The 22,617-nt window shown below is 43.3% G+C and overlaps 1 protein-coding gene across 1 annotated transcript; it reads left to right on the top strand.

The window, feature by feature from the left end:
• Window positions 1-18,022: 18,022 nt before the first annotated feature.
• On the top strand, window positions 18,023-20,961 carry tcf21 (transcription factor 21). Its single transcript, XM_037087512.1, has 2 exons — window positions 18,023-18,655; window positions 19,381-20,961. The coding sequence occupies exons 1-2, from the start codon at window positions 18,239-18,241 to the stop codon at window positions 19,468-19,470; spliced, it is 507 nt and encodes a 168-aa protein (XP_036943407.1). The 5' UTR covers window positions 18,023-18,238; the 3' UTR covers window positions 19,471-20,961.
• The last annotated feature ends 1,656 nt before the right edge of the window (window positions 20,962-22,617 follow it).

Genomic DNA, 22,617 nt, shown 5'->3' with positions numbered 1-22,617 from the left:
TGATTTGTTTATGTTGGGCGTACATCACAGGCCCATTTCAAAAGTACGGAGAGAGAGCCGGAGTTAAAGCTTCTGAGAGTCTTTGCAGTGGTGTTGTAAAACCGAGATCAGCACTGGTTTGATGGGTTTGTGGGAACTCTGTGTCCGATTGCTAGAGATTTACCAGTTTGAGTTTTATCAGCAGAGGTCGATGAGGATGATGGGTCTCAGAATAAAAGCTGGAGGGAAAGGATCTGAAGGATAAAAGGAAAAGGAAAAAGCCAACGAAAGACCAAAACCTCTTCAGTCTGTGCGCCGGTCCCAGTTTGTACCCCTACCTGCCTTAAACATGCACGGCTGAGTTCCTGCACAGATGCACATGCACTGCATCTGCATGCCCACGTACCTCATGCGTGTACTTATGAGTAAGTGTCCCTGTACGAGACGGAGATGGATAGTGTGTTAGTTTGCCGTGCGGAGGGAATCCAGCGCTCTGGTAGTGCTGCTCCGGGGTCTCCCAGTGTAAACAGAGACGTGGGAACGACCAAGCCTGTTTACATCAGCGCCGTTCTTACTGGGACCAGTCGGCCAGGCATCGGGGGGCACGGCCAACACACCGGTCTCATGTGCGTACGCAGGAATATGCGTAAGCAGGTTTGTTTAGACACACGCCAACCCTCGATTCAGGAAGCGACGTGGGTGCGGATTGCATTGAAGGAGTTCGTCTTCAGTAGTCGAAACAGGGATGTAATTAATTGGCCCGAATTCAGTTGACCCAGTTTTTAGGCTGATACACTATTTAATCTATTCTAAACAATATTAATATTATTATGACAGGAATTGGTGACTCAGCAAAGTGACTCTCACGTCTGGCTTCTAGTCAAAATATCGAATTTCTTCAGAGTAGGCCTATCTTCTGAACTAAACTAGAACAATTTCAAAAATAGGTAAAAATAATAACAATGAAATAAATACATAAATTATGGCTATGGAGAAGAAACAAATCTGCCAGTGGGATGAGGGAAAATCAAGTCTCTGTCTCGCTAACATGCTACCTTCTAGATAGCTGAGTCTTATTTTAAGTGGAATGAGGTAGTTTTGATGAGAAACGAGACAAATGTTCTGAGTTAGATTTGCAAGTTTTTTTTCTTCTGGTGAATAAGCTGTTTAATATAAACTCAGCACCTTTCTGTAAATATGACAGGACTGTGTTTATACATGTGGTTTCAGTCTTGGGAGGAAAATAACAGTCACATGACTTATCTAAACCCATCCTCAGACACCAATATCATTTTTTATGCTGCCGAAGTTGGATCGTAAAGGATGCCGCAGCGTGCCAGGAGACCAAACCACCCCCCACCCCAAAAAAACAACAGTTTAGACATTCAGCCCACAGAAAAAGAGGAGTTCCCACAAAGAGGTGAAATCATCTTGCCCTCCCATCATAGCCAAGCTCAGACGGAGACAATCACTCCCAACACTCATCGCGCCAGATTTACTGGCCTAACATTAACACACCTGCACAAATGTTATGGAGTTCCCTGCACGACCGTGTTTAGACTGGTTTGGGAAATGATGACACCACCATGAGCGTTATCTGGTGCAAATCCAGTCTGCAGAGAGAAAAGCACCTGCCCAATGAAATAATGCTGAGGAGGCTGGGTCATGATGAACTCACAGTCTTATATAGATCCATTTATTTCCAAACTTGTTGATGTTTTAAACATTCACATGCAGACAAGGCCTTTATTTGAGACACCTTTTTAATACTTTCCAAATCTCACTGTGCTTCATCTGAGGCTTCAAAATGATTATTCACAGCTAAAGTAATGATAACCATAAACTTATCCAATCTGTATATTATCTGTAATATTTTGCCTCACAGGCACGTTCACATTCATTATACCTTTAATTTGCTTATTTCAGTTCTTATTTCACAATTGTGTTCTTTTTAAAACTCACAAAAGGAAAGAACCTGGCACAGGTCAAACATCATACAGTAGCAGAATCCGAAAGGTCACACACACAACGCTCACCCAGCAACCCGAACCACACCTACTGTATGGTTACAATTACCATCTGCTAAAATACATAATACATGAGTAAATAATAATTTTTTAAAAAGGGGATATACCTCAGAAAGCATGAGAAAGGGGATTCCTCATCCAGGCCGGACGACACATGATGAGAAAACCCTTTTTGTCATCTAATCACAGTAATCCCATCTTTTTATTTAGAACAATTCCATTAGCTCAACTATGAAGCTGTACACAAGCGATGCTTTGGGGGATCACATGAAAGACCCCGATGGCAAAACCTCCTCCCTTACAGACAGACACGAACAAACAACACATTTCTGCCGCGGAAGTGTCCGGGGGCCCCGTGGGCCATTTTGTCAGCACCTCAGACGGCCAGTGTTTGGCAAGAGAAGGAGTTGCTGTAAGCCTTGTGGAGTGGATTCTTCCTTTCTGACTAGAAAACAGAGCACTCCAAAAACAAACTGCTGTAAGAGCGCGGAGGAGTCCGTCTGAACGGCCGCGGAGGGAAAAAAACCACAAGTGTTGGCTGGTTCGCGAGGTTGGGGTTATCGGAGATCCCCTTCAATTACACGTCTGGTTGCCCTTTGAGATAAAAGTGTGTGTTTTCTTGCGATCAGGAGTGAAATGCGTTATTGTATTATTAGTGTTGAGAAGTAAAAATTGTGGCTCTCCTCTTTACCTGAACCTCCATGTGAGTGTGTGTTGAATGTCTCCTAAACTTTGTGCTTAGAATGGTCTGAACTGGGTGGAGGTGAGGGAGGGGGGGTTGTTGGAGGTGTTGACGTAGAAGGATGTTTTGGGGTGGCGTTTGGGGAGCGAGCTGGGATGAAGGTGCAGAATGATGATGGGAAGGAGGGACTCGTGATAAGGGCGGCATGTTGTGTTTTAGTCGGCTAAGAGCCGGAGAGTCGCGCCGCTGCACGTTTGCACGCTTTCGCATTGATCTGCTTTTGCTCACGCTTGCGTCTGTGTGTGATAAAACAAAGCAACAACAACAAAAAAATATCTCCCACTCATATTTGAGCAGCACACACACACACACACATGCACACACACACACACACACATGCCCACACACACATGTGCGCACACACATACTGATATCTAAATTAATGGTCTCCTCGGGGAGTCATCCAAAGGCCACGGGCGTTTGGGAGAAGAGATTCTTGGAAAAAGGCTTCATCATCAGAACATTTGCTCATTAGTAACCCCATCTTAGCCATCCAGAGGGAGAGAGAGGTACACTGAGGAATACATGGACAAGGTCATATACTTATCATGTTGAAGAGGCATTTACTTTACAGTCGGCTCCAAATGACCGTTAAAGTGGCAGATAGGGGGAGAGGAACAGAGGAATCAGCCTTTGGTGTGAGGAGCGGGGGGCAACGGATAATGAGGTAAACGGTTCAAAGAAAGTCCAAAAACAGCGAGAAAAAAGAAAAAAAAAACAAAAAACAAAGAGAAAGATCTCAATCCTCAGCGAGTTAGACTCCCTCCGTCTCCTTCGGCCTCACTCTGCGCAGGAAGTCATTAAAGAGTAAGCCAATAAAGCTGTGTCAGATATATTGTATCCCCGTCCACCACAGAGATATAAAATATTGGCCTCCCATTCTCATCAGACGTGGGGATCAGCGTTTTACAGGCACACAGTGTCCTCCTTTGGAGTTCAGGGAGTTTACTGAAGTTATCAGCTGTCTCGTTGTTGGTTTTCAACATAATTGTTTCCGGTTTTTATTGAGCATTACTCACAAGAGAGGGGCATTCAGGGTTTTAAATGTGGGAATGTGTCCTAACATGTCAACAACTCCAGCGCTGGGTCTTGGTGATTGCTTTTGTAGACACTAACAGAACAATTGTTTTGAATCGGAGAAAGGTCCTGATCGGAACGTTTCCCCCAAAAGCAGCATGACTCCAATGATGGCCACTAGGGGGCACACAAACACCAAAACACGCTAGGTACATATTTCACATCTCAGCTGACTAAGTTCATTTGGATATTGTGTGACTTGTTTTTTGGTCACTAACTACTGAGAATAATATCTGCGTTAATGTTAAATGAGCCACTTCAGCTACATCCGTCAGCTGTTTGGTACCAGCACCTGGCGAACATCGGGTTCATTGGAGCTTCTTTGCTGGAAACAGTTGCACATAAGGTCGATGAGAGTGGTGAGAATGAAATAATTTGTTGATTTGTTTGAGTTAGAAACTAAAACAATGGGCTAAAAGACACCAAAATAATTTCATAATGAGCTAAAGACATACCTGAGACAGCTAGCTTAAAGCTAGTTTGGCTGCACGCTGGTGGGAATAAGGGTGAACCCAAACAGTAAGGCTTTGTGTTTTGGTTTGTAAACTACCTAGAAAAATCTGCTGATTATATGAGCACCATATTGCTTCCCTTCAACAGTGGATCACTTCTGAAAGTTGCCAAAATGATTTGGAAGTGTCTTTCAGCTCATTGATCTGGTTTTCAGGCCTTCATCTTTTACCGTTAGCTTCACAACTTTAGTTCCATCTGTGTCAAAGACTGACTTGATGACTGCTTGACATTCTTTCGTCTCCACTGGTGTCCCCATCTTTGAAAAAATGCTGCGAAAGAGCACTTTTGGATGCCACAGTGGTAGATTAAACCTGATAACACCTTGCATCCACCAAACATCCTGAATCCGCCCCGGGTGGAAGCCAAAAACAGAGCTAAAAGGCGACTGATTATTGCACTTACAATAACCAGGTGACACACAAAGGCAAGTATGCGTGAATATTTTCCCACCGGTGTCTCAGATTGATGTGATGATGACTCATGTTTTCCCAGGAACTCCTTTGGAAGTTCCCTTATTTGTACCCAATCTCAGATAACTTGATTTGTAGCTCGCTGTTTTGTGTGTTGGAGTTCAAACACCCACGCGAGGGAAGCGCTTGCAATGTTTCTTTCTTCTCTTTCTTCTGGCTCGTTTTTTCGTTTTTTTTCCTCCCTTTCGGATTCAGTTTTTAACATATTCGGACAACACTTTTAATATCTTGCGCAAAGAGAGAGGCTCCTTCGCGGGGGAAAATAAGCAAGCCCCGTTTCCTTTTTCCGTCGATAAGACAGTCCGTGCCCTTCCAAAATAAACATGTACAATATTTGCAATCATGCTGGAATTATTATTAATATTTTTTTGTTGTTGTTGTTTGCTATTCATGGAAATTTTTGGTGTAATTCTTTCCTCAGTGTTACGTGCTTCTTTGTGATAGATAGATAGATAGATAGATAGATAGATAGATAGATAGATAGATAGATAGATAGATAGATAGATAGATAGATAGATAGATAGATAGATAGATAGATAGATGAATAGATAGATAGATAGATAGCCTATTAATGGTTGGGAAAGAAGAGAGCAATAAAACATGATGGAGGGGTGAAGAAGGAGGGGGCGGGGAGGGATGGGGTGAGGAGACGAGGTTAATCCAAACAGACATGTGCCAGGTTATTTTTACGACGGTCCCATCAGCCATTATCTGCCTGCTCTGTTATGGTTAGGGATAAATACAGACCTGGGCAATACCAAGGAGCGGTAGATTTGTGTGTGTGAATGTTTTTTTTTTTTTTGGTGTAATGTGCAGTTTCATGTGCATGTAGTCTCCCTCTCTCTTTTCTCCTCCGGCTCTCCTCCACCGCGGCAGCCAGGGACGATAACCACAACAGTTTATTCCATTTCATCAGACGCCCTCCTGGCCATTTTAGTCCTAATGGACACAGAGCAGAACTCGCCTTTTTATCTTCTTGCTCAATAAAAAAGTCCTCGGGCCCCGTCTGCTCATGAGACTCTCTGTCTCTGAGCTAAATAAATATCTGCGCACTGAATGAGCTGGTGAGTCGGAGGGGGGAAGAGGAAGCGCTGGAGAGAGCCTGTGTTTGTGATAAGTGAAGTGGCGGGGGGATTTTCTATTTTTTCTTTCGGTGGGAAACCAAAAAGTTGTAGGACTCGAACTCGGTTACATGATATCATATCTGGCATCGGGCTCGCATCTGTGAGCTCTCCAAGCACCTGTGTTTAAGGCGTGGAGTGAAAATTAACGAGGGGGTTTAAACTTAGACATACAGAGAAATTAATCTGTGTGTGTGTGCACGCGTATGTGTCTGTGTTTACGCAGGCATGTGTTTGAAAGATGTAAGCGTCGTGTGTATTTAAAAGCCCCTCGACACTATTTTTATCATTTGGTGCTTATTTAAAACGTGCTTTTCAGTGTTGCCTGTGTTACTATCTACAGCGTTTCTGTTTTATGCTCACCTGGAGCCTCTGGGGAAACCCAACAACAGTGTTTTCTAGGTGTGTGTGTGTGTGTGTGTGTGTGTGTGTGGTTTCACCCCATCTGGTAATGTACGAGAGGAGCAGAGGTGACAGTGAGTTTAAAGCCAGAGAGAAATGATCTGCAAGGTTTATTATCTTTAATTAGCATCCAGGCGAAAAAGATAGATAAGGACCACCTTCTCGCTGACAGATCTTTGTGCGATTTGTTTTTTTTCTCTCTCCAAAAACCAAGAAGTATCATCAGTCCTGGAAAAAGGCCCAGATGCTTCCAGTTACACCTTTATCTTTACCTCGATGTGGATGGGTACACTGTATATCCAGTGCAATCTGTTTTGACCCACTACTGAAAGTACATCTGCTGTAATTAGTAAAACACACCTGAACACCTGCATGAGAAGCAAACGTTCAATGGCAGGTTGTAGTGCCTGTCAGCAGAAGAAGCACATTTATTTATTGAAGCATCAACCAAAAACTTAATGGTTGGTGCAAAGTCGGCGACGTTTTAACCACCTGGACAGAAAGTTTCAGACACTTTATTCTAGTGTACCATCCACTGACGGACCATCGACAGTAAGATTTAGTCAAATTAAGTGGGTCTACACAGCTAATCTGATAGCTTTCTCCAATTCTGGAGTCAGGAGGTCAGCCCTGTCGAGACACTTTGTAAGTCATCACTGGTGAGTATTTGCCTGTTGCCAAAAATTGATCTTGGCACCAAAAGTGTATGTACCAGTGGCAGACTCAGGATGTTTGAGGGGCAGGGGAGGAAATAAAAAGGGCACCAGCTGTATGCGGTGGAACACCAGCGCACAGGAAGTTGTGATGTAATTATAGAGGAGTGAGGGCACCCCAGAGGGCACTTTGTCATGCTTTATCTAAGATGCGGGCATCCAAGAGGACATTTTCATGGCTTTTTTCTTCAAACTTGGGGTCACTTGGTCGAGTTGGAGCCCTTTAACAGCTTGCAGCACATATCTTACACCCATGCGTGGCCCATCCGGCCGCTGAAACAAAGAAGAGATCAGCTTGGATCGCAACACAAACTTTATTCTCCGGTCTGGATGAAATGACTCCACTCCAGCTTTTACAGCAAATAGTGATTCGCCGCTTTATTAGTGTTTGAAAATCTCACTTTTAGAAGCTTTAAAGCAAACAGAACTGACGTACATGTGTTTACAAATAAGAAATACAAATAAGAAATCATAGACGTTGAAGGGGATTATGATTCTTACTCAAGTGCACACAAACACACACTTCTCACCTCCTCAGATGCAGATCGCTGCTGTCAAATAAATAAGCCAGAAAATAAATACACATCAGACAGCTGCACAACAGCTGATGCACCGCAGTGACAGAGATCATTTGCTTAACCGTGCCAGAGCTTTTGAGAGGAAGAGAGACAGATTCATATACACACTCGTGTGTGTATAAAATGTGTGTGTGTTCATCATGACTACGCAATTGTAAGCGGTTATACTTGAAATTCACTTATGAATTCCACCAAAACTTCTTTGGAATCACAAACAATGCAACCCTGGAAACAATCGGAAAACAAAACTTTTCCAGAAAACAAGCAGGGAGGCAGCAGGAGACAGACACCGAGAGATACACAAAAAAACAGAGAATGAATGAACATGAAGAAATGGGGAAAGGGGTCAAATTCAATATGTCTGCAAACAGGGCTGCGTTCTGCTTGAGTAAGGTGCCCCTGCCTCTTTAACGTAAAGACCGTAGATGTATATCCCTCTGGATGGTGGCAACGATGACTCTTGGGAGAATGCCCTTGCATTTTTTTTCTGTCAAAACCGATCGTTTCCTAATCATTTCGTTTTCTTCATTGCAGTCCCAACTGTTAACGCAAGGAATACATGGCATGGTACCACAAATAGAACCGACACATGGCACTGTGTCTTTGTGCTGACATTTTTTTCCTGAATGGATGTAGAGCAACTGAAACTTCTACTCAACTGCTAATTCGAGGCGTCCTCAGCTGAAAGTTTAAAAATGTCATCCCGAATCTGGAAACGATCAGTAGGCCTGCAGCCATTTTTGTGTTTTCTCATAACTGCCTGCACTTTGGTGTCATCGGAGAAATATGCAAGAACATGGACCGGGTATTTAGCATGATAACGCAAAGTCAAATGCTAACTGTTAGCGGAAGGGGTCAGCAGACATCTGTTTGTGATTAACCGCTTAAAGGTGCGGTGCTGTTGTGTCTGTCTGCTGCTAATAAGTGGACCTGTCTGTTAGCTGCACCGGAGCTAGGGTTACGCTCACAAACAAATACATGCGCACACTAATGAGCTAATACACACTCACACAAACACACACTTGTCTGCTTCCTGCCTTGGGACTTTGGGGTTCAGAGGATCTTTAAGGTCTCTGGAGATTTGGTGCTAGATATGTGTGTGTGTGTGTGTGTGTGTGTGTGTGTGTGTGTGTGTGTGTGTATGTGTAAGGCACACTTTTTTTTATCACAACTCACATCTCACCTCTTCGTCATCTCCTGTTATCCTCCGGTAGCTTTAGGTTGACGTCTCATGGGAGAACTGATACACACACTCATGCAAACACAGATTAGGCCTGAAATGAGATGAGAGAAGGTGCTGCTAAGGTCAGCTACCTTAATCCTCCACGCACGCACGCACACACACACACACACACACACACACACACACACACGTGCACACTCTCAACATCAGTTGCCAAATCATAAGTAACTAAGAGCCAAGCAAATCCACTTAATTTCATAATTTCACATTCCTTTCTTTGTCTTCGCTTTATTAGTTTTTCTTCTCTCCGGCCTCACACATCTGTCATAAATACACCCTGTGTTTTTTCATATTTATATTAAACAGCGTAGGAGATTTGTTGTTGTATATTCTCCGCCTGTGCTGCTCTCTGTGGGTGTACCCTATGTTAGTGTGCAAGGGTGTGCGTAAGAGATTGTACACATAACTCAAATGTGCAGTGTTTGTACAAGTTCCCTCCCTGTACTTCTGGGGGTGGGGGGGGGGGAGTATCAGCGGAGTAGCCCAGGAGGAGCCTCCATCTCAGGCCCTGGCGGGGGCGCCGGTTCCCCATGGGACCTGCAAGGCAGATTGTAGTGCTGTAGGAGAGCAGCCACGGAGAGGAGGAGGGGGATATGCGTAATGTCTTCGCCCAGGAAGGCAGAGGTTTTTCCTGCATTCAGGGTAGTCAGCACGTCCCTGTGCTATCAGCGGCTCTGGATGGTTTATCCGGAGATATCGGAGGGCTATGTGGGTGTATCTTACACAAGCCTGGAGTTTGTTCACGTAGACAAGCGCAGGCCCCCCCCCCCAACAACGGAGACATGCGAAGAAATACATAATCACATAAATGTGAAAACACACACACTACTCACAGTGGAGCTCGGGGTTGTATCACCAGCCTTTAGGGATTGCTCCTATCGCTCTTCCTGGCCTCTGATAATACTATCCCTGTGCACTGTGAGCTACAGTATTACCACTGAGTGCCACAGAAAGTTATAGATAATCAGTGTGTGTGTCTGTATCAGTGATCTGTATGTGAGTGTGCAACTATGAGCTAAGACAGAGGAGATATGATGTGGTGAGATCACTTCATCTGCAAGGGAGAAACCAGTTTCCTTTTTCAAAATAATAAGAATACATGTGGCAGTTCCAGCATTAAAATGTGGATAGTAAATAAGGTTGCTACTTGTCATTTTGTGCACCTTATTTCAAGTGTTATAAAAATGTCCACATATATAAACAGACAGACAGACAGACAGACACACACACACACACACCTGTCGTTCCCTCAAGAGTGATGAGGAGGAAGATGATCAAAGCCCAGAACCTGATCCGACCAATAAGAGCGCTGCGCTGTTTATCATCCCTCTCCATCATCGCCCTCCATGTTAACAGCAGCCTGACTAATCAGGTGTGAATAATATCAGCGACGGTCCGGCATTACACGGCTAATTAGGTGTGCACAGGGATAATCCTGACATTATATCTCCCTTCATTTACAGAGATCAGCCGGGGATTAGACTGGTACAGCCGTATGAAATGAATATACTACCCTGCTCCAACACTTGGACTTTGGTTGTATCTAAAATCGAATAAACGTAATCTCTAAAAGTTGAATCTCTGTAAGGCACGTCAAAAAGCTCTTCATTTGAAATCCTCATTCGAATATCACTTTCAAACTTTTGATTCTAGTTTCAACTGTTGGGACCAATGTTTAAACGTTTTATCTTAATGGCTTAACCCTTCAAACTCTGAAATAAATGTGAATGTCATTCATGTCATGAAAAACTACCACACGTTGTTGTACATGGATCAGCTCCATCCCCCTGCAAGCCTCCAATGTGCTACACAAAACACAGAACATATATACAGACATGTATATACAAATATACACAATCACATTGTGCATCTGAATTTGCACTGGGGTGAATGTAAACAGCAGTAACATGAAGGTGATGATAACGTTGGCATCAAAAGTTCGACATCTTGTAAACACTGTCCGTCCACTTTGACTGAGTGTGAGCACCAAGCATCAGTGATGTAAACAGAGTCTCGGCCCGTCCGTCCGAGTGTGACATCTTGATCCGAGGTGTTGGTGGCAGTGGATACTTCCGTATCACTCGCCAGATCTCAGCGGCACCTTAGAGCCAAGCAAACCACACATCTCAGTTTAACCAGTCGTGTACACTGAAAGCTGAATACCACTGAAATGCCACAGTTTGGAAGTTATTGAGACACAGCTAACTGTGTGGATTAATAGGATTAAGTGTGTGGCCGCGTCTTGGCTGAAAAGCTTGTTTTCACTGGACTGTTTTGACTCTATTTGTTTTGGCTAGACAGAATTGACCAGACATCCAACAACATGGAGAGGAGTCGGTAGTGGGAACAGAGGAGGGGGGGGGGGGGACTGGGTGAGGAGGAGGAGGAGGAGGAGGAGGAAGCATGGGGGGAGACTGAGGATTTAGTAGGGTGCTGGGAGTTCTGGTCCCAGACACACACTCACACTCACACACACACACACACATGCACACACTCACACACACACACACACACACACACACACACACACACACACACACACACACACACACACACACACACTCATTGGTACCACTGTGTGAGATAGAAAACTGAGCACTGTCCCTCTCTCTGTTTATAAACTGTACCCTCAATCACAGTGACAGAGACCAGACTCTGAAAACCTGGCACTGTCCTCCACTGCCCTACTGCCCAGTGTTACACAGAGCTCTACACATGCACACACACACACACACACACACACACACACACACACACACACACACACACATGCACGCACGCACGCACTCGACCTGTTTTTTTTATCTGTGCATCCGATCACCAGGCCACGAGTTACACCAGAGGTTGCCGCAGAGGTTAAAAAAGTGTCACACTTCAGGAGAACACATGCTCACACACAAACACACTCCAACTGCAGCTGCATCACGTCTCACTTACTTCCGACAGGCCACTTTGGGCACTCAGCCAACTCAAGTTCAAGCCAATACAACTCCAGTAACGGTGCGTGTACGCGTATTGGGAGCAGAGCCGTCAATACAGCAAGTGTCTTCGGACGTTCGGCCACAGGTTCAGTTAAAAATGTTAACGTCTTTGTTAGTTTGCCCTACTGTCTTTACCTTGTTTTTCTCACTTCTTCTTTTCCAGGGTTAATGTGTTATTGACCTCCATCTGTCGTTTTCCATTCTCTATATAGTAACAACTGGAAACTCTTCTTTAAGTAGTGGAACATACCGCAAATGATGTCTCCTTTTCCCGCTCGCCTCTAAAATGTAATGACGCAGATTCATACGCACAAACATTTCGCCTAATCCCACTTGCAACACTTTGCGACACATAAAATGAGTTGACCAAATATAAAAAGTGCATGTTCTTTTTCCCGCTTTTGGGTCCTCCATCCCCATAAGTTTGCCATGCCCCAAAAACAGACATTTTAAAAGTAGTTGTGAGAATGGATGAATCTGAAAATGCTTGCTTGCCTTGCGATTGAGTGGAAAAACTGATGATTTGGAAGACGATGACCTGGTCAGTAGCTGTGCAGCAGTTAATCAAGAGCCAACTTTATGTCCACTCTCAATGGGTAAAGTGCTTGTCTGATTGTCAAACTTATGAAACAGTCTCCCAAAAACAGGAGCAAGCCCATGAAACAATTGGCCATTCATGCAGCACACTCACTCTTTTTGGTGTTCTTCAGCAATTCATGTATGTACACACAAGTTATATACCATGAATGCCTGAATGAAAGCTGTCTGAATGTAGAAACCAAGTAGTGGTCTTGCTCAAACCTAACCAAGAAGTGTTCTTACCGAAACCTAACCAAGAAGTATTGTTGCCTAAGCCTAACCAAGAAATATCCCTTACCGAAACACTAACCAACTAGTGTTCTTGCCTTAACCTAACCAAGTAGTTTTTTGTTGTTACCTAAACTCAGTGAAACTCCCAGCATGCTATAAAGGTGGTACATATTGTTTTGGGCACGGTATATACCTGTCCAGCTGTTTAGTTGTTAGGATGCGCTGTCACAAAAACGGCCCAAAAAAGGAATAAATGTAAAATATTCAACACAACCTATCTTCAGACACAGGTCACATCCCAGGTTTGTCCTTGTCAAATGAGCCTGTTGTTCCAGTTGGACTTTTTTGGTGAGTTGAGGAGAGGAACATTTAAGCAGTGCAGGGGCTCTTTACAGATCCCCACATTCATCAAGATATCACAAGATTTCCTCACTTGCGTTCCACAACATCCATAACCATTTGTCACAGGCATTGCTAAACCCGGATACATGTTCCGCAGATGCACACACTTACGTTCATAAGTGTGCATGTGTGCGCACATTCCAGAGACCAATACTCTCCAACTCCCTCACACAGTAAGGACAAGACTTCCAGGTCATTAACCTACACTGTGACAGAATATCAGTCTCATTCTGGTGAATCACTGTTCGCCTCCCTCCGGATGCTCCTGTCACTGAATATCAAAGGATTGTTGTCTTTTTGAAATATAATATGATATTTCCACTCCCATGAACATCTTCATAATTCTCTCTTATTGCCCAGTTTGTCCGCCAGATCCTTTCTGCCCCGGCTCGCTCCACTCCCTCCTGTATCTTTGCACTCTCTGCAACCTTTCTTTCAGTTGTTTTACTTTGATTTTTCTTCTTTCTTCAGAGGCACTTGAACTGAGGCAAAAAAAAAGAGGCAATTTGTGCATACGTGTGTGCGTGCGTGTGTTTGTGTGTGTAGGGGGAGTATGGCGGTGATAAGGGGACAGGGAACTGGAGTGCCAAGACATAGATGGATGATGTTTTTCTCACCCCAAGCCTCACTCCAAGATTATAGTTTCTCATTCCGTTCTTGACAGCCACCAAGCAACTAGTCTCTTTCTCTCTTTCATTTTCTGTTTTTCTTTTTTTTTTTTTTAATTTCGTTTTTTCTTTGTAAGTGGAATGTTTTGCTAATAAATAAAACAATATTATGTCTCAGATCATGGTCCCTTTCGCTCACATAATGTATTGTCTCCGTGTTTCTTCGTCTTTTTCAGTTATCCCTCATGTGTTTAGAAAACATGGCAGAGGAAGGAAGATGAGGAGAGCCGTTTTAGTGAAAGATGAGAATCTGTGGCGAGTCTAGTTAAAAAATTGTATTTGATTGAGGTCAAAGTGAATCTTCATGGCCAGATTCACTATCAGTGGTACACTGTGCCTGTTTTATGTGCTTGTGTGTGTGTTCCAGAGGTGCTGTGGAGATGCTGGGTGTGATTTCCTGTTTTGCCAGAGCTGATACCTGTTGCACACCTGCAGCACGTTGAGGCAATCAGCTCCAGGTTAAATACCCTGGTCTCTCCTCCACACGCTGGTCGTGTGGTCTCCATGTGAAACGCTCGTTCTCTTGAGCCTCTTGCATTTACTCCTGGATAGACATCCTGGCCTCACCACAACCCAGCTTCCCCAAACCTCTACCACCACCAGCCTGCTCCACCTGTGAGCCACCTCTCCTCTCCACCAGCCTGAGCCTCAGTCCTCCTCTACCCCCAGTCTTCTCATCATGCTTAATAAATACGTTCAACCATTTCCCTGTTGATGGTGTCCACTTTTGGGTCCAACAGATATATTACTACAGATCTGAAGAGTTAGGGAGCATTGTTTTTGACCTAATTACCTTTTAATGTTAAGAGGAAATCAAATCTATGATGACACTGCAGCTAGATAAGATATGGCCTGCAGATGGTGAAAATGTTTTACCTCTTTAAAAACAAAGTCACATAGCTTTAGTTATGTACCGTTACTGATAAACTTTTGGGGGGACTCACTGTGCTGACAAATTTGAATATGTTCCTTGTGGTCATGATCCCAATCACGCGTGAAGGGCAGAGAGGAAAAAGCAGAATAGACGAGATGGTGGGAAGTTAATAAGTTATCGCTGCTAGGAATTATTGTTGAGTAACAGGGGTGCACACGCCAGCAAAGGAAAGAAACAAAAACAATGACTTCTTCTTCTTCTTCTTCTTCTTCTTCTACACTTATTAAAATACAGCTATCAGTGAACAATGTTGGCAACCGGCTGCTTAACTGCCCTTGTTGTTTGGAACTGACGCGATGCAAACTATTTCTTCTGCTCTGCATCCATACACAAATATCACGCCATTAAAAAAATGACAGCAGTGTCAGCGTCTGCAGGTTTCACTTCACACACCCTCGGGCGTATACGAATGTCGGAGGGGGACATAAACAGGACGTTCCCTTAAAATAATGTCAAACGGCGCCATTCCTCAACATTTGAAGTTGCTTTAAACACTTAACAAAGGTGTTTGTGTGTGTGACAGAGAGAGAAATGATTATGACCCGAGGCATCAGGTGTCCCCCCCCCCGCCACCCCTCGGTGGCCTTGCGTGGCAACATCTGGAACCCGTCCCCTCATTGCGACATCACACAACCAGCCTAACCTTTGACTCCGGACCGGCTAATTAGCAGCATGTCCCTCCATAACTGCCCGGGTCCTCTCTTTTTTTTCTCTCTCCATCTTTCTCACTTAACCCCCCTTCTCCACCTGTTGCCTCATGTCACTGTGTTTGTGTGACCGAGGCTCTGGGAGGGAAAGAATCAGTCACGGGGAAGGTACTTTGTTTTAACATTCACATGAAGGACCGCCTGGTGACTAAACAGGCCCAGTGTCGGGAACATTCAGATATTTTGTTATTAATTGACGGACATAAACTTTAATCTTGTACACGCCACATGAGTATAAAAGTCTTTTTTCAAGTGCAAATAAAGTTATGACAGAATTACATCAGGATCTGTGTTTTATTGACGCACAGGGGAGAGAGTAAGGGCCGTGCTCTGTTTCGTGAGCTATTTTAGTTCATCTCCCTCTCTGGTGGATCCGTGTATCTCAGAGGTGATCATCAATCTAACGGACTCTATTATTACTTTTCCACAAAGTGCTTTGATTTCCAGCCCACCCAGGAGATTAAGCCCCCCTCCTTTTCCCTCTCCACTCCGTCCGTTCACCTATCTATTCTTTTTCTTTCTCCCTGTCTGCACTGCGTTGTGGTGCCGTATCTCCTTTATTTCTGCAAACTTCCCTTAAGAGCTTATTTCCAAATTTATTTTAAAACGCGGCTCCTCGATCCTCGTGGATGAAACGGAGCGGCGGTGCCTGTTCAGTGCACTGTGACACCGGAAGCAGGGGGGGTTAAAGGTCAGCTCTCGAGAGACACACCTCTTATCCCTGCACACGCCTCAGCTGTGCAGGCAAAGACGTTGAGTTAGCACGCACACACACGCACACACACACACAGTCCTGCATCCCAGCAAGAAAGATCTGCAAATACAAATGTGCACAACCAGTTTCCCTCATAATAAACTATATTTTAAAAAAGGAAGTCAGCAAGATGCACATGACTATCATCAGTGTTCCCCCGTTGCTGCCACACCACAGAGCTCCAGAGACTTGGTTGTTTGGACTTGAGCCCTGAGTGGTCCGGTGCATGGAGCATCGGTGTGGAATGATGTGGAAGGCCAAACAGGGGATTGTGGGATTGTGGGTGCTGGGTATCCATTACATCAGAGGGGACCAAGGCGCCAGTTTGCCATTTGAGACGTGACACCCCCCCCACCGTCCTTGCACTTTATCCTGTTAACTGGCAAGATGTGCTGAAAGTTGCGCGGGCCCTGGGAGCGGAAGAGGCTAATAGCAAATACATATACATTTCAATTGCGAGGTAAAACCTACAAGGATTCAAATGTATTTTTTTTTATATTGATTTTCCATTTCCCCATAATGTTGAAGATTTAAAACCTTGGATTTAAAAAACAACAGAATACTAAAAAATCTCTGACTTCAGATCTTGGTTTTCAGAATGAATATTGTGGAAATTGCATTTACAAGATGTTATATAAACTCCCACACACTGTCCCCCAATGATACATTTAATTGCAGCACTTCGACATTTAATTTTCAGCTAGACCCTTCTCAGTGTTTCATTAGAATAAATCTCTGGAGTGTTGACTTTATATTGCACCTACTGTGATTTTGCATGTTACACATGTGCCTTCAAGGTTATTTTTTTGATTAAAGGTACATCAAAAATTGGCCTTGGAACCAATTCAAAATGTATCATTAGAAACTTCTGCCAAATTAGCTTTTCTATTAGGATTTGACAAAGATTATATCCTTAGTTATTTACACTTATTTGCAGAGGTAGATAACTCAGTTCTAGGTTATGAGAACACAAGTCTTTAAGCCAACTACACCAACAAGATACACTGATTTTCTACTGAGCCGTTTAGTGATTTTTGTTTCGCCATTACTGTTAAAAAGTTGAATCTTGACCTCATTTACATGTGTGCGCAGGTTTTTTGCAGGTACTGAAGGGGCAGCGAGACTGGTTCTTTTCAGCAGTGTGTTCAGATGTTTTATACACTTTATAAGAACGTGTAACATTAGTAATATATTGTAATCACATGAGTTAGCAGTCAGGCTAGACAGCAGCTGAATGCTTAAAATCTGTGCGAGCAAATAAATGTATTTATGCTAATTACATCGACTGCATATGTGTGAACATGGAACATGTTACAATTAATGTGGTTTTGTTTTAGACTTTACTGAAAAGAAAAAATGTGTTAACTGGTTTTACATTGTTTTTTGAGTAATTAAAATTGCAACAAAAATGTGCCAGCCACAAATTTTAAACATCATTACAACCTGCTAACAGTGCCACAATAATATATTGTATTTATTCGTAATATGCTGTATCTGATATATTGTAACCACAAGAGTTTTGGATTGGGGTGGGCAAAAGTTAAAAGCTCTAAATCTTACATATGAATGTTGCAGATCGTCACAGTTAGTCAGGTAAATAATAATAAACTGTATTGTACATCTGTACATTGTGTTTCCTAATGAAGGGCCCACACTTGTTAACAGGTGCGTCATTTATAATCTGAAAGTTCTGAGAGTAAAATCAATAAAAACGTTCGTGGTGTTCCTTATGTTGTAAAAATACATTTCAGGAATTAATCCATCTTTTTGTAGTTGTTCATCTTCTAAAAGGAATCAAAGATTGGTGGGTTAAACTGCAGTTACATTAAACTCCAGATTCCACATCTAACTGGGGAACCATCCAGGGTCCCTTGGGGTCCAGGAACCCTTGGGGAACCAGCGTGTCAGCTCAGCACCAGTGTCTCCTCCCAGCATGAAGCAACGCCCTCTCTCCCCACGGAGATAAAAACTGTTCCACTCTGCTCCCTTCACGCACAGATAGACAGTTCATGAACCCATCTCCGGTCCGTGTGTGTGTTTGTGTGTGTGTGTGTGTTCGTCCACCCCGATTGTTCCCGTCCATGTTGTGATCCCGCTCCGGTCGGAGACAGTCTACCATGTCCACCGGGTCTCTCAGCGATGTCGACGACGAGCTCCTGGACGGCATCCTCAAGTTCGGCTCCTCGGGCAAAGACTCCAACGAGAGCACGGGGGAGAGCTCCAACTGCGAGGGCGCAAGCGACGCGCCGGGCAAGAAGCGCAAGACGGCGTCCCGGAAAACGGCACCCAAGGGTGTGGCGCAGCAGGAGGGCAAGCACGTGCAGAGGAACGCGGCCAACGCGCGGGAGAGAGCCAGGATGCGCGTCCTGTCCAAAGCCTTCTCCCGGCTGAAGACCACGCTGCCCTGGGTACCGGCGGACACCAAGCTCTCCAAACTGGACACGCTGCGCCTGGCGTCCAGCTACATCGCGCACCTCCGGCAGATACTGGCCAACGACAAATATGAAAACGGATTTATCCACCCTGTGAACCTGGTGAGACTTACAGAGAGGAGGGAGAGGCTCAGCATGTGTGGGTTGTGTAGACAGAACGCGTACATGGAGGGGACGTGAAGAACAGAGGCCCAGTTAGACTTTTATTATTCCTCGACAGCTTCGTTTTTATTAAACGCCACGACACTGCCATTTCTAGAGTTTATCATAATCTGGTGTCAGACTCCTGCAACTGCAAGGCCTCTCGGTAAGAGCACCCAAGGGTCGGATGAGGGTGATGGCGTTGTGAAGCAGGTGCATGAGAGGGACAAGGCCTAATCCTGCAGACTGTGTTGAGGCCTTTTGTAGACAGAAATGTGTTCGGACAAGAGATTAAAAAAAATAATAATAAAAATAAAATAGAAATGGGCCTATACCTCACTGAATAATTTCCAAATAATGCAACACAGGCAGCACGACACTGGAAAGAGATAGGATAATTGCACAATTACGCATTTATCATGTTTTATTGTGTATAATTTCTGCAAACATCACTGTAAACCCGTCAGACACATTCGTCGGTGCAGCTTCTTGTATTGAATCTAAAATGCATGAACTAATGGTTGTGTTTTCGCCTGATCGATGCGGGTGATTAATCGACTCCTCACTGGTCTGATTTTCTCTTTCTGATCTTCTCTATTGTATTTCATTTGTTTTGTGTGACTTTGGCTGCCTCATGTTGATGACTCTGCGCACTGTGCCTTGTGTTTGTTTCCCTCTCTCTGCAGACGTGGCCTTTCATGGTCGCAGGTAAGCCGGAGAACGACTTGAAGGAGATGCTGAACACTACGAGGCTATGCGGAACTACGGCGTCCTGACGGGACCAAGGCGGAGACCCCCCCTCCTCTGTGTGCGGTTTTTTTTTCTAAATGAAAGGAACAGGGATTTGTTTTTTTCAAGAAAGAAAGAAAACACGGATTGTGACTGAAACCAAACGCACGCTTCATCTCCGCTGACTTTGAGTGGGAATATATGGAGAGAGAGAGAGAGAGAGATGATCCTCTCTCCTTCGTTCCCGTAAAGAGAAATTGAATATTATTTAAATGCATCCTGTCACATAATGTTGTCTTTGCTGGATCAAAGATAAACTGCGCGCTTTAAATCGCTTTTTTTTTATATGATACTCTGCAGATGCATTTCCCCCCTGCAGGCCTGTTGGCGGCCGCACTGTGATGGATGTGAAGTAAATGTTTGTACAGATTACATGTATATAAAATATATTTGCATCACTTTTACACCCTGTGTGTTTTTTTTTTGTTTTTTTTTTTTAGTATTCCGTGTGTGGGGCCCCGTGCTCGCTCTGACCCGCTGACCCCCCCAACTCTTATCGCTGCGCTGAGCCCGAGCCTCCCTCTGTTGTTACTAAAAGATAACAGTGGACGCGCTTGTCGTTGCGTAAACAAAACGATTGCCTTCAAAAGATTATCCGCATGAACAGCAGATGCAGTTTAAAATAAAGTCAAAATAAGCTTATGTCCCTGCATGATCCGCGAAAATGTGAGGAAACGGTGAGATTCACACACAAATTAAAATGTTTAATACAGGTTAAAACAAAACATGTAAACGTTTCAATATTTTATATCACAGTTCAGACCCTGTCACTTACTTCTGCAACTATATTGCCGCAAAATACGCGTCTAACGTCATCTTTACGCACACACTAATTGCGCTCGCTAATTGGATCGAGTATTTAGGGATTCAGCCAATCAGAGGTGAGGAGCGGAGCCGCCAGAGGTCATGTTATGTACAAAGACAATCTCATGCGCGCTGAGCTTTAATCCCGCCCAGACCAGTTGTTTTAATTCGCCCGGGTTGTGACCGCTGTGTTTACATCAGGCCGACAGTTATTTATGCGCTCAGCTCTGACACGGCCTCTCTCTCTCTCCCTCTCTCTCTCTCTCTCTCTCCCTCTCTCTCTCTCCCTCTCTCTCTCTCTCTCTCTCTCTCTCTCTCTCTCTCTCTCTCTCTCTCTCTCTCTTTCATTGTGGTCTGTTGGGTAGAAGGTAAAGATGGAGATGGATGCTGCCGTGTCCACATGTCAGATCACCATTTTATAAACACCTTTCTCCCTCACTAGCTTTCTCTTCCTCTCCAAAAATGCTAAGCGACCCGCCTGTAACTCCACATCTGGAGGTGTGCTCTGATAAAATCCAGCAACTGAATGTAAATAAGTACAATTCTGATGTACTTTTACTTTTCATTAAGTGTTTGCATTTTCTGCTACTTCATATTTCTGATGGCAAACAATGTACTTTTTCACTCCACTGCCTTTATTTAAAGGTGCACTATGTAGTTTTACAAAAAAAAAATCAGAGGACTATTTTTTTCTTTATGCCTAAACAAAGAAAATAAACAAACTGTCTTTGTTTATCATTCCTGACAAACAAACTGACCTTAAAGGACAACACAATGTCATACTGTTTTACTTTATGTGGCGGACCCTGCCACCTTTGTTTATTAATTTATGGAAAAAAGAAATATCTCTGAGCTTGTATTATCACCTCCTTAATATTGTAAATATTCTGAGTTTGAATTTCTTCTACAAAACTGCATAGTGCTCCTTTCATTGCTGCAGTTACAAGTTGCTTTTTAAAGGTTACTTACTTCATTTAAATGATTTTTTTTTTTTTCAATCGACAATCTGATTAAATCATGAACAAACAAACAAAACAAAAAAAATACATTTGGATAATTGGTCGACCTAAGTATCTACAACGTACATGTAAATATATGCATTATTTACTTTTACTTGTAATTTTTGATACTCACTACCAGAAAATTACTTTTGATAGCCAAACTAAATATATTTAATATCACATACTTCAATAGACATTCACTCAAACCATTTGTATGGGCGACTTTTCCGTTTTTTTGAGTATGACCTTCAGGAACTTTTTACAACACTAAATAAAACACACATGTAATATTTAGTAGTGACGTTTCATTTGTTTGCACATTTAAAAAGTGTGTTCTTTTTCTTAATGTCGCCTGCTTGTACTTTTTTTAAAATTTTTTTTTATTCCATGCTACTTCTGCTCCATTGTTATTTCAGAGGCAAACCTTTTAATCCTATATTTCACATTATCAGTTACATTTTACATGCAAACGTTTTGCTGAGTGAATGAAATATGATGCAACTGTCACTTTGTACTGAAAAGTGGAACAGACAACAATTAAATAAAAGGCAATGTAATGTGGAGAGTGCCTGTGGTCAGAGTAGATAATTACAGTATGTATATGTAATATTACATTTGTGGCTATTACAGAATAAAGAAGGCTGATCGCACCTTTTATCCAGTGAACATTAGCTGTTCTCCTTCCACATGTTGGAGTCCGCTGTCTGGCCTTGACACTAGGATCAGCAGAGGCCAGTTTCAACTGATGGAGAGCAAAATATTCTCATATGTTGCAATTCAAATGCAAGCTATTTCATGACATTTTGAAGAAATAATGCTTTTAAAATGTGATTGAGACGAAACCCTTTCTTATATAGTGGTGTGGACACCACTATGTAAGAAATGGTCCCCATCGTCCCCAGTGTGAATGACACCTGTGCAAAACTATCCGAAAAGAAAAGCTGTTGACCAATGCTGCGATTACTGTTGCTGAATATTATGAGGTCAGAAGTCAAGAATATAGAAATTATAAAAGCCTAAAAACAGCTTAAAATCATCTTGCATTAAGTCTGTGTCATTTCAGCTGTGCAGTTCAAACTCTCCTCAGGTCATTACAGTCAAAATACAGTAGAAGATTTTATCTCAGAGGTAGCTATGGCACAGGTGTGCATTCAAATGTTAAAGGGCTGATTATCTATGACGTCTCTGTAATGATTATCTGGTAATAACAGCAGGGCTGCTCCCACACATTTTTCATTGTGGGGGCCAGAAGCGTTCACTGAAAATCTTAGGGTGGCTACTTTTTAGTGGCCCCTTCTTGATCAGCGATGGTGGTGGTGGGGTTTCAGA

This window comes from Acanthopagrus latus, chromosome 22 (genome assembly GCF_904848185.1).
Source record: "Acanthopagrus latus isolate v.2019 chromosome 22, fAcaLat1.1, whole genome shotgun sequence".
NCBI lineage: Eukaryota > Metazoa > Chordata > Actinopteri > Spariformes > Sparidae > Acanthopagrus > Acanthopagrus latus.
This window is presented reverse-complemented; position numbering and strand designations above follow the sequence as displayed.

Bases quoted from the DNA above. Each gene is read 5' to 3' on its own strand.
- tcf21 (XM_037087512.1), top strand. From the start codon at position 18,239: ATGTCCACCGGGTCTCTCAGCGATGTCGACGACGAGCTCCTGGACGGC. The intron at 18,656-19,380 runs GTGAGACTTACA...CTCTCTCTGCAG, and splicing joins TTATCCACCCTGTGAACCTG to ACGTGGCCTTTCATGGTCGC.